General features: G+C 37.6%; 1 protein-coding gene across 2 annotated transcripts in view; it reads right to left on the bottom strand.

Annotated features, from left to right (window-relative positions):
- Positions 1-12741, bottom strand: part of mospd2.L (motile sperm domain containing 2 L homeolog) — a 54260-nt gene that overhangs the window by 21741 nt on the left and 19778 nt on the right. For both annotated transcript variants that reach the window (XM_018245223.2, NM_001094678.1), the window contains exons 5-8: positions 8059-8213; positions 3439-3499; positions 3285-3323; positions 28-152 (exon numbers count right to left, since the gene is read on the bottom strand). In XM_018245223.2, the coding sequence (XP_018100712.1) occupies positions 28-152; positions 3285-3323; positions 3439-3499; positions 8059-8213 (380 nt within the window). The remainder of the gene's footprint in view (positions 1-27; positions 153-3284; positions 3324-3438; positions 3500-8058; positions 8214-12741) is intronic.

Below are 12741 nucleotides of genomic sequence, written 5' to 3'. Positions count from 1 at the left end.
ATGGCAAGAAAACTCTAAAACACTTACAGTTCCTCCCATGAGAGGTGGCAAGTATTCAGCACTGATGTAGTCCTGAACTTGACTCTTGTTCACAAATTTTAGCAAATTTATAGCCTCTGGACCAAGCCAACTTTTCACAATTTTGAAGGCAGCTTGTAAGAAAATGAAAGAACAGTAAATTAATTAATACAAACAGAAAACCAACTAAGCGGCAGAGTTTACATTTACAGGACTATTACAAAAGAGAGGATATAAATATTTAAGACAATATTAGTGGTTATGGTACGGATCCGCCATTATCCAAAAAACTCAATTATAGAAAGCTGTCTCCCATTGACCCAATTTTATCCAAATAATCTAAATTTTTAAAAATGATTTCCTTTTTCTCTGTAATGATAAAAAAGAACATTGTACTTGATCCAATCTAAGATGTAATTAATCCTTATTGGAAGCAAAAGCTGCCTATTGGGTTTATGTAATGTATACGTGATTTTTTACTAGACTTAAGAAGCAGAGATCCAAATTACAGAAAGACTTGTTATCCGGAAAACCCCAGGCCCCGAGCATTCTGGATAACAGGTCCCATAACTGTACACAGTCAAATGCAAGCTATAACCCTCCCATGTAAAAATGAAACCATAAATCGACGTGATATTTTTAAAAACATGGTTATATGTATTATTTAATGAATAAAAATAAAATAAACATTTTAAATAAACATAAAAAAGTAGAAATATGGTAAATAAGTAAAAATAAGTAGAAATATTGTAAATATTGGTTATGGTTTCAACCAAGAAAACAATAACTTTCTTAAAAATGCATGTTATAAGGCACAGACCAATTTCCTCTAACTTATCCAACTTCACTAGTCTTGCTTCATAACCAATGTATTCTCCCTCCTCGTTTACTCAGTTCCCCTGCGTTTTACAGCTGAATAATTCACAAAAACCTCTAAATGAAAAGGTCTGAAAGCACAGAAAAAAAAAAATCAGGCATTTATACCACGGAGCGGTTCTTTCCCTCTGCACAGCCGATTAACTGCAGCTCCAGCTTTGTTTTAGCAAAAAGCAAATTAAAAAACTGGACACAATATCTTTCTTGCCTTGTTTAGCACTCTAATATATGTTTTATAAAGTCCGTGTTGGTTTTTTTTTCTAAACTATGATTTGATGTTCCAAATATGTACTTTTCTTATTGCACTATTTTTCCTGATTATGTTTTTTTTATTGTTACATTTTTATTGGTAACAACAAAGTATTTTTTATTTATTCCCGTACAGAGGCTGTGGGTTACCATGGCAACATTATACACGACAGCTTATTGGTGTAGGGACTGGCCCTATTCTGAGATCACCCTGTTGCTATGGAACTTTTATTCTAAGACAGATGTAATAGCCAACATAGTGTACGCTCGAAAAAGGCCAACAGAGTACAAGTAATTACCTAGGTTTGTAAAGGCATTGGATCTCTTTTATGGAAATCCAATTTCTAGAGAGCTCTAAATTATGGGCAGGCAATCTCCTGCCCATAAGCATTTATTAAAAGATATATTAACTAACAATAAAAAGAACCTTGTCTCAGGCACTCCAGAAAATAGATCCCATACCCCTGTCCAGGCTATAAAACCCCCAGGGAGTTACAGCCTACAGTAGATTCATGTAATGGCATAATAGAAACTAGAAACTATGTGTGAGATGGTTTGACCTGGCTTTTATATTTCCTAAGTGATATAGAGGATTAGAGGCTCCAGTAACAGCTTATGCACATGTATATTGATCATTATGAGTGAGAGCAGACATAACGGCAATATAAGCCCAGACCACTATGAAAAAGAGACGCCAGTGGATAAACAATCTTTGAATACAGCGCAGATGCAGAATGCATACTTTGCTTCACTTACCATTTTTTGTGTTGCTTTCTTCAGTCCATAAAGAAATAATGTCTTTTTAGGCCAGTAAGACATAAGTAAGCAATTTGGCCCTATATGATGAAGTTCCATAAAGGAGATACTGTAGCTACAAACAGCGCAGTAGGTATATTTGGCTTAAGCTGGCCATAGACGAAAAGATAAAGTCATACGAAACAAAGGTTCATATGATTTTCAGACGGTGTGTGGATTGTCCCAACATTTTTTGTACCATGGAGATTGGCTGTTTAGTCGATCAGACAGTTTAGAAGGTTTCTGTCGGCTAATGATAATAACTCTGCATGTATTGCCTCTCTGTACGATTGCGGTCTGTCAATTAATAGCCAGAACATTGTCTGATTTGTTCCTTTTATTACTTTATTTAATCGGCATGGTTACTTGTAGGTCAGAAGATCCCAATGCACGATTGTTCGTTGGATATAAGGATAAAATCTGCACCTATGGCCAACTTTAGAGATGAGGGTGCTAGTGGGGTACTAGGACTAGATAAGAAGTAGCCTACACCGTGAAGTATAATGCTTTAGGGCAGAGACACACGCTCAGATTAAGGGAGAGTTAGTCGGCGGGCGATAAATCGCCTCTTCTTCGAGGCAACTAATCTCCCCCGAACTGCCTCCCACTGGCTAGAATGTAAATCGCCGGTGGGGTGGCACTCGGAAAGCTTTGTTTTCCAAATTCGTCTGCTTACATGATTTTATAGTAGAGCTAAGGTATGAAGCTCCAAATTATGGAAAGATCTATTATCTGGCAAATCCCAGGTCCTGCGCATTCTGGGTTACAGTTCCCATACCTCTACTTGTGGTTGCAGGTAAACTGTTTTGGCATATGGCTGAAAGCCTTACTAGTAGGCTTCTTAGCAAACAACAAGCTGAAAACTTTGCCTGCTAACTGGTACTCATTTCACCTGGATTTCTTACTACCGATTTCCACTGATTGGTACAAAACCGTTAAAAGTAGAATACAATGTTGCCTTGCCCTCTGAAGCTTTAGTGCCAGCAATGGAGGCAAAGACTAAGGGCAGGACTCCATGGACAATTCCGACGCGTTGCTCAAAAACGAAGGCATCACGTTGGATGCGACAGAAATAAGGTAAGTAATGCTATTGTCAGATTGTGTCGCATTGTTGATGCGACGCAACATGACTGTATCATGCATCCGACAGTCGTGTCATATAAACTCTGCGTTTTTGAGTAGCGCATCGGATTGCGGCGGAATCGTCCATGGAGTCCTGCCCTAAAAAAAGGAAAAAATGTGATGCAATAATAGCTTATACAGCCCCAAGCTCTTATGAAAGCTACACAAACATACATACAAACATTACCAATATGATTTGAAGGAAAAAAGAAAAGTGTACTTACCATTCAATATCCATGGCATTTCATAGACTACAATCTTAGCTGCAAGAGACACAACAATAATTTTAGGTATTTAAATACTTTCATAGAGTGATGTAAATATTATTTATGTATCTACTTTTAAATAAAATAATATCACTTTTCACATAATACTTACACAGATATCTGGGGTAGTAGGTCTTAAAAGAGTTGATGATAAACCGAACAAAATCCATATCCTACAAAAACAAAAATCAGTGTACTTAGTTTCATGATGATAGATAAGAAATACATTGCAATAAATAGCAAATAAGAAATATCAAATCCATTAGTTGTTCTAAGGATACCAGACCTAAGATATGCACTTAATATAAGCCAGGTCTGTCCAACCGAAGGCCTGCAGGTTTTTGGGATTTTTTTGCACTTCAATAACAATTCATTAGGTTTTTTTGCTATATGAAGTCCATCATCACTTAAAAAGAAGTTCTTTTACACTCATCTAAGAATATTAAAGGGATACTGTCATGTGAAAACATGTTTATTTCAAAACACATCAGTTAATAGTGCTGCTCCAGCAGAATTCTGCACTGAAATCCATTTTTCAAAAGAGCAAAATGATTTTTTTTTATATTTCATTTTGAAATCTAACATGGGGCTAGACATATTGTTAGTTTCCCAGGTGCCCCCAGTGATGTGACTTGTGCTTTGATAAACTTCAGTCACTCTTTATTGCTGTACTGCAAGTTGGAGTGATATCACCCCTTCCCTCCCCCCCGACCCAGCAGCCTAACAACAGAACAATGGGAAGGTAACCAGATAGCAGCTCCCCTTGTAGATATAATAACAGCACTCAAAAGTAAAAATCCAGGTCCCACTGCGACAGAAACAACAGCCTGTCAGAAAGCAATTCCATCCTAAAGTGCTGGCTCTTTTTTGAAAACACATGACCAGGCAAAATGACCTGAGATGCGCCTTACAACTAAAAAAAAATACTCTTGTTGGGTTAGGTATGAAATTGTATATGGTAGAGTGAATTATTTGCAGTTTAATTTAGAAATAAAAACTATACCATAATAATCATGACAGAATGAATATAATGCATACTGACACCACTTAAGAAACCCATAGCAAGTAAACACACATTTAAGTATTGTAACTACCCTAATGGGTTAATGCGCACTGTAAACAAATCTTGACTTAATCAGACATTAAATTACACAATCTTCATAAATGAATCAAATTGTCAAAAACCATATGAGTAATTTTAGAGGCAATAAAATAAGCTAGGCTGCTTTTGAAGAGCTGAGGTGCAACTCTCTATAGAAATTAAGATTTAGAGGAGAAGGAAAGGCAACAATGACTGGGGTGGGGGCAACACCCAGTGATTGTATTCACTTACCTGATACCCCCTCCTATCTGCCCTGGCCCGGGGTTCTATCAGCAAGCATCACTGTCACAGTCCTCTTTCTGTTTCTTCTTTGTTCACGCCGGTGCGCATCAGCAGTTAAGTGAAAAGTCAAACTATGAGAGGGAAGCTAGACTTTTCACTCTACTGTGCATGTGTCGGGCCAGGGGATTTTGAAGAAGCGGAAGAAGAGAAACTCTCTGTGGCGCTTGCAGAGAAGTTACCCCAGGCCAGGGTAGGTTTTTGTTAACAAGAGCAACACCCCAGGGTATCAGGAAAGTGATAACAATCACTTGGGGATGCCTAACTTTCTTTTTTTTTTTTTCTAAATATTCTTTATTTATTTATTTATTTTCCATTTCTGGGGGGGGGGGCAAAAAGGGAAACAGAAAGCAAGAAGGGGGGGATAAAGGGAAAGCATTATATCCATTTACACAATCAACATAACAAACATAGGGGCAAATTCACTAAACGACGAAGCGCATAACGCTAGCGCCAGCGTATCGCATTTTCGTTAATTCGCCGATTCACTAACGGATGCTGGCGTAAATTCGCTAGTGTTACTTCACACCCTTACGCCTGGCGAATTTGCGCAACGGACGTAACTACGCAAATTCACTGACGCGCAAATTATTCTGAACGCTACCTTTTACGCCAGACTTCCTTCGCCACCTCAGACCAGGCGAAGTGCAATAGAGTAGATAGGGATTGCTTCAAAAAAAGTAAAAAAAAAATTTTAAGTCCCAAAAAACGCTGGCGTTTTTTCATTTTTTATGGGTGATAGGCTGAAAAAGATCGAAAATTTTTTAGGGGCTACCCTCCTTCCCCCCTACATTTCCTAACTCATGGCCTCCTTCCATGCTGTTTTGAAGGTTTCCCAGGCATTTGTAGTGCTGCTACATATACCTCCATTGTAACTTGAATTTGGCGACGTATGCAAATTAACCATCGCTAGCGTAACTTTGCTTTGCTTGGCGAATTAACGCTAGCGCAACTTAGTAACCTTACGCTTCCCCTGAGCGCAACTTCGGATTTTAGTGAATTTGCATAGCGCTGGCGAAAATACGCCTGGCAAAGTGCGGCGAAGTGGACGCTGGCGCAACAACGAATCTTAGTGAATGTCCCACATAATCGTAGTACAGAAGCTCAGTATATATGCATATATTCAAACAATATTATTGTAGTTATATTTTAACAAATAATCTTCCTGATCGTATTCAGCTGGGGCCATAAAAAAGGAGAAAGAGTTATGCATCTAGCGAGTTATAACAATATCAGTAGGGCTATTATGATTCTAGGTCTGAAAAGATTATCAATTCTCACTATTATGAGTTAACTTTATCCATGGCTTCCAGACAGACCAGTATTTCTCACTTTCATTTCTTAAGATGTAGGCAATTTCCTCTAATTTCCGAATGTCTTCTACTTTCTGTATCCATTCTATGTATTTAGGAGGTATAGGAGACTTCCATTTACATGGAATTAATGCTTTTGCTACCTGTATGAGGTGAAGAAATAGTTCATCTTGTACGATTCTGTTAGAACTAATATCTAGATGAAACAGAATGAGTAATGACCTGTAAATATTTATCCTGATCTTAGTAAAATCCCATATGGCCTTAGCTATTAATGAGGTTGCCTAACTTTCAGCACCCCCCCAAGCAATTTTGCATTTACTTCTTCTTTAAGATACGTTGAAAATAGTGGTATGGTTAGTCTGTAGTAGAAAGGTTCCAAGTGCACAGTGAAGGTAAATAGAATTCCCTGGACTCATGTTCACTTTCCCTCTAGACTAGGGGAGGCTTTATGGCTTACTGATGTCTCCATACTCAAGTCTCAACCCTAAATTGATATTATTACAGTACAATGCCATCTCCGCAGCACAGTTCTGGCTATCTCCCCTTCCTCCTCAGCAACGGCAATTACATAAACTCCATTCAGCTCCAGCTTTCCTTGAATCTGCCCATTACTAGCACTGTTAAAATACTCTTCCCACACCAGACCCAACGTCTGTCCAAATCATCTTAGCCTTGTCTAGATCTATAGTATTGAATCCCAGCCACTCTATCACTGCATGCAATCCAGCTAACCTAGAATATTTGCTGCCACCACTATCTGCCAGTTTTGACTGAATTCCCTCCTTTCTGTCCCTGTTGCCAGCCAATCTGAAATTCATTTTCTCCTGCTCTGATGTGCTACCCAAGCATACAGCTCATTCTCTAGACTGCTGCTCATCCCCAGATTATTCCAATCAGGTCATGGAACTCAATAGTGTCACTTAGCAGCTAGAAACTTGAACAATCCTCACATTAACAAAAGGTAGACATATACATACCGTATACAGTTGATATTGGTAGGGTCAGTGTATAGAAAGTGTTTGCAGAATCACGAATACTGTGTATTTCTTATAGTACTTATCTTCAAAACAAAGAAACAACTACAATAGCTGCCTCTATTATAAATCACCAGCTGGAATATAAAGTGAAACATTTCCCCAACTCTACAAAAAAGACGTCCTTGAGGCACTGTCCTCTTAATAAATACATTACTTCCACTTCAAATAGCAAACCAGAAAAATAACCCACTTTATCTCCGCAAATGAAAACACAGGAGGATTACAGATGCAAATCCATATTATCTCAAGAACAACCTTTTCTAATGAAAGCATTTGCAATGAAAACCATGTTTTATCACTTTTGAATTTGTGATCAGACTTCTCATTATTATGCGGGAGATATTGTTGACTTGAAGAAGCTGAACTTCTGTAGATTACACAAGACACTTGGAGTTTGCCAGGGCATATTATAGAAAAGATAATGGAAAAAATAAAGAATGACTGTTTGAGTTCCTCAAATCTATTTAAAAAAAAAAAGAACAAATAGTAATGATTTTTTTTGAGCAACTTGTTCAATTGCGGTACGGTAATTGTATAAAGTAATTCTCTGCAAGGTTTGACTGACAAAATACTTTTTCCTTTAACGTTAGCATCTTTCTGAGACACAGAAAGGCTACACTTTGTGGAAAATGGGTTGTGTTTTATTTGACCTTCATATATTACAATATTGTCTGATCCATAGGTTTGCCCATATTTGGCTTGCTTCAAGAAAAGGTACTTATATGGGAACATACCTGCAGAAACTGCAGAAACTTTATTTCTCATGAAATGTGTGGGCCTAAGGATTTATCTGTTCTATCTGTCTAATCAATTACTTATCCGATGAGAATAATGATTACCAATGTCTTACCAATTGCTACAAGAGTTAACATAAACCTCTGCAGTGCCTTATTGGTGCGACTTACTAAAGTGTCTGGGAAAACAAAGTCGTATCTTCAGAAAATGGAACAATACACAATTTGTATGGGAAAAATTGATAAATGAGAAGAGTATCTTACTACATTGCTTAGTCCACAATCAAGCATGTCAAAAACGACAGTTAGCAGCTTCCCTGGTTCTCTCCTGGCATAGCGTTCCAGCCAAAATGCCACAAACTTTTTCTTGTCGTCATTTGTCTTACCGTCACGTACATGGAGCTTTACCTTGAGCCACACTATAAATGGGAGAAAAATGCAATTAGAACCCATTTCTTGGAACAGAATTAAATTGAACCACAATCCTTAGATTATATATCTTCCACCTTTTTCAAAGGGGGGTCATTGACCCCATCTAAAAAGCAAATGCTCTGTAAGGCTATACATTTATTGTTATTCAGACCCTTTCCTATTACTACTCCAGTCTCTTATTCAAATCAATGCCTGGTTGCTAGGGTAATTTGGACCCTACCAACCAGGTTGCTGAAATTGAAAACTGGAGAGCTACTGAATAAAAAGCTAAGTAACTTCAAAACCACAAATACTTAAAAAAAAAGAAAACCAATTGCAAATTGTCTCAGAATATCACTCTTTACATCATACTAAAAGTTAACTTAAAGGGGAACAACTAAAACTTGTGTATTATAATAAATAACATTCCCATGTTGCAAAATATGAGGATATTAGAAGTTATCATGGCGTTCCTGTATTAAAACAGTTTGAAATTTACAAGAGGGGGTATTTTATTCACTATATATATATATATATTTTACTTAATGGGTGCTGTGGTATAGTTTATCTTGACTAACTTAATCTTTACGATTTAAAAATTAAAAAAACATGCAAATAACCAGCCTATGTTTGTGTATATATATATATATATATATATATATATATATATATATATATATATATATATATATATATATATATAAAGTGAACAAAGTACCCCCTCTTGTAAAATATAAGGATATTATAAGTTACCATATTTTTATACAGGTCATGAAACTCCGAGGTAACTTCTAATATCCTCATATTTTGCAACTGGGGGTACTTTATTTATTATAATACACAAGTTTCAGTGAGTCATGTGACAGAAATTACATCAGAACTCACCGTTTATAACTGATGACATCAGAACTTATCGTTTATAAGGATATAATTTACAAGATATTCATGGCTTTTGTGTATTTTATATATATATATATATATATATATATATATATATATATATATATATATATATATATATATATATATATCTCTATCTATCTATCTATCTATAGATATATATATATATATATAGATATATAGATAGATAGATATATATATATATATATATATATATATATATATACACAAACATAGGCTGGTTATTTGCATGTTTTTTTAATTTTTAAATCGTAAAGATTAAGTTAGTCAAGATAAACTATACCACAGCACCCATTAAGTAAAAGTGCATAAGGCAAATGTCATGCCTTTTCCACAGGATTCAATATAAATGTATCACCAATAGGGTAGCAGTTTCCCATGAGTCCATGCAGATCATTTAATATTAGAATTTCCATATATCTTTGCAGGAATATAAAATAAAACTGCATAACGTATTTATAGACATTTTATCGAGGTCTTGACACAGAGAATGTCTTTACCAAGACAACCGATATTACAGTCCAGGCTTATGCATTTACACAGACTCCCTCATCACTGTGTTGAAGACTGAAATGTCGAAAATGGAGGTCAGAAATATATACATTTTTATTACAAACATAAGTATGTAGGAAGTGGCCATTTGTTTGCCCATGTGTAAGCATCATTCCAAATGACCATAGTATGAGACTACTGCAATAGCAGCAAATGCAGAACCCAAGGAAATAAGTAGCAATCTGCAATTTGGGTGGTAAATATCTTTAAATAATATTTTTATCGAGGATGCTAAAGTTTGCTCTCAGACACAGATAACAGTTGACAGTTTGCACAGAAGTGTTTTAGAATTTGCTTTTTCAAGACAAGTAGAAGACAACTGCACACAACTTACTAACCAGTACAAAACACTAAGCCTCAGGTACCACTTCCTAAGCACAGTTACTCTGCCCAACTTAATTATACCCTTCTACTGTCTCTAGTCGTCCATCAGGGTCTTGCCTGGCCTGGCTACTCCCTGAACCATAGTGAGCATCAAAGCTTTAGAAGAGTCTGAGTAACTGTTTATAAGGCAAATGCATGGGGTCACAGTAGCCATAAGGCATCGTGTCAAAGGCTACTACAGCCAAAAATATATATTTATTTTCCGATTATAATGCTTTTCCACCAGCAGCCCTACAGCCCTGAAGTTAAGTCAAAATTATGTATTTTTAATAAAGACCAATGGGACCCTCCACCCCCAAAGCCAACATCTTGAGCTTTCTCAGGGTACTCAGGTAGTTAGCAGTCGGGGTGGCACCGTATACACACAAAACCCCTGTAAGCCACCTGGCATGGGAAACACCAGGGTGGGACTGGGCCAATGGTACACTGAGAAAAAACCCGGCGGGCCCTCGGCCTTTGTGGATGGGTCCCTTCGGCCCAGACCCGCTATTGTCTCTGCCCCCGACCTCCCTCCTGGCCCCTGGTGGTTACCGGGGGGTGAGGGGGGCCGGAGCAGGGTTGCAGCTGGGGCAGGGGCTAGAGGTGTCTAATGTGTCTTCACTGCTGGGGAGGGTTGCTGCTTCAGGACCCCCACACCCCCCAGGGTATTCTTCCACAGCAGCGAATACATGTTAGACACCACAAGTCCAGCCACAGCTGCAACCCTGCTCCACCCCCCCACCTACCTCCTTTTCTGCTCACTAACTGGGGAGGGAGGTAGGGGGAAGAGCAATAGTGGGTCTGGGCTGGCGGGGCCCCCAATCTGACCCTGGGAAACACCATAGCAACCCTAAGAGATGCAGCTCTATTTGTCCTTCAATAAAAACAAAACACAACATGAGAGTGCTTTGAAAGAACTTGACTCATGATAGGGACTTCCAAGTCTTTGTCCTTAAAGGAAAATTCAACCTATAACTAAAAAAAAAAAACCCACCCCCCTAACCTACGAAGACCACCCCCTCCACCCCACCGCCCAGCTGCTACCCTGGGGAAATGCCCCATACCTTTAACTTACCCCTCTGTGCAGATTCAGGGATCGCATTTCACAGCAGCCATCTGCCATATCTTTGTGTCTTCTTCTGGAATTTCGTCAATGTCCGTCTATTTCGGCGCATGCACAGTTGTCGCAAACCGGGAAATTGCTCAGACTAGGCATGCGACGATTTGCCCATCTCAGTCTTAGATTACTGAAGAACCGGAAGATGGCTGCCATAAACTGCGATCCCTGAATCTGCACCGAGGGGTAAGTAAGTGTATGGGGCATTTCCCCGGGGTAGCAGTTGGCAGTGGGGGGAAGAGGGTCTACGTAGGGTAGGGGTTTATTTAGTTAAGGGTTGAATTCTCCTTTAAACTCCAGTGCTAGCTCAGCGGTGAATAGATGCGTGTACACTACCACTGCTAAAAATAAACACAGTCAGATTTTTATTTATAATGATAAGAATCTAGGTTTGATATAGTTACAATCAATGTTCCCTCTACTTCCTTCTTAGCTATGAGCGCAAAAAATATATATTTTGTGCGCATTTTTAAAAACTGTGTGCGCAGGTCAGAATATTTGTAAAATGTTGGGTTTTCACAAAAAATTCTTTGTGCGCACCACAATTTGTTGTGTGCACTGGCCTCACACAGCTTAGAGGGAACACTGGTTACAATCACTTCAAAAAATATTTGTGATTCTGTAAGAAATTGATTTTCAGTTATAAATGCTCATTATATTTTTAAAGACACATTGCATATAACTGAGCTCTTGTTTTACATCCAGTGCTGTAGGGGGATTTACTGCTGGAATACAAAGACCTTATTCAGCCTTTAGTTCGTGACACAAGTTTTAGTCACAAGGCTAATGCATGAACCAAGGCACGCTTCTCAATACAAGACAAAGGCCTTAAAATATTCAAGCTGTACTGTTAACGCTTGTTTCGACACGCCAGCAATAAAAATGTATCCAAGAACAATCAAATCCATTTCTCCAAATAACAATGAGCCTGTTTTTTACCATCCGAAGAGAACACAGAACAATATCATGACAGTTTCCTTATTTCCTCTATTCTAGCACATGCTACAAAATATAAACTGAACACCAGATACATTTGTTTTTAGGTTTCAGAATGAATGTGCTTCCTTTTTATAGCCCTAATCATATGAAACCTTGGATAATAAGCATAAATTAGGGACAAAGTTCACCTCCCAGAACTTTTGTGACTTTTGCCTACGGTCCAAAGGCTATTTTTATTGCACAACACATCGTTACAAGAGGATTTCAGATTAAATAACAACACAACTCGTGCATTATATGTATTGTTTTGTTTTGTAATTCTTATACAGATAGAAACCAACTTTATAACATTCTGTAAATAAAAAAATAGGAAGCAATAAAGCAACTATCTATAAGGTTAAGTACACAACTCGTGCATTATATGTATTGTTTTGTTTTGTAATTCTTATACAGATAGAAACCAACTTTATAACATTCTGTAAATAAAAAAATAGGAAGCAATAAAGCAACTATCTATAAGGTTAAGTACCTAAAGAATACACTTAAAGGGATTCTGTCATGATTTTTATGATGTAGTTTTTAATTCTAAATTACTCTGTTTACACTGCAAATAATTCACTCTACAATATAACATTTCATTCCTG

Source organism: Xenopus laevis, chromosome 2L, assembly GCF_017654675.1.
Source record: "Xenopus laevis strain J_2021 chromosome 2L, Xenopus_laevis_v10.1, whole genome shotgun sequence".
NCBI classification, from domain to species: Eukaryota; Metazoa; Chordata; class Amphibia; order Anura; family Pipidae; genus Xenopus; species Xenopus laevis.
Note: the sequence above shows the minus strand (reverse complement) of the source record. Positions and strands in the feature narration are given on the sequence as shown.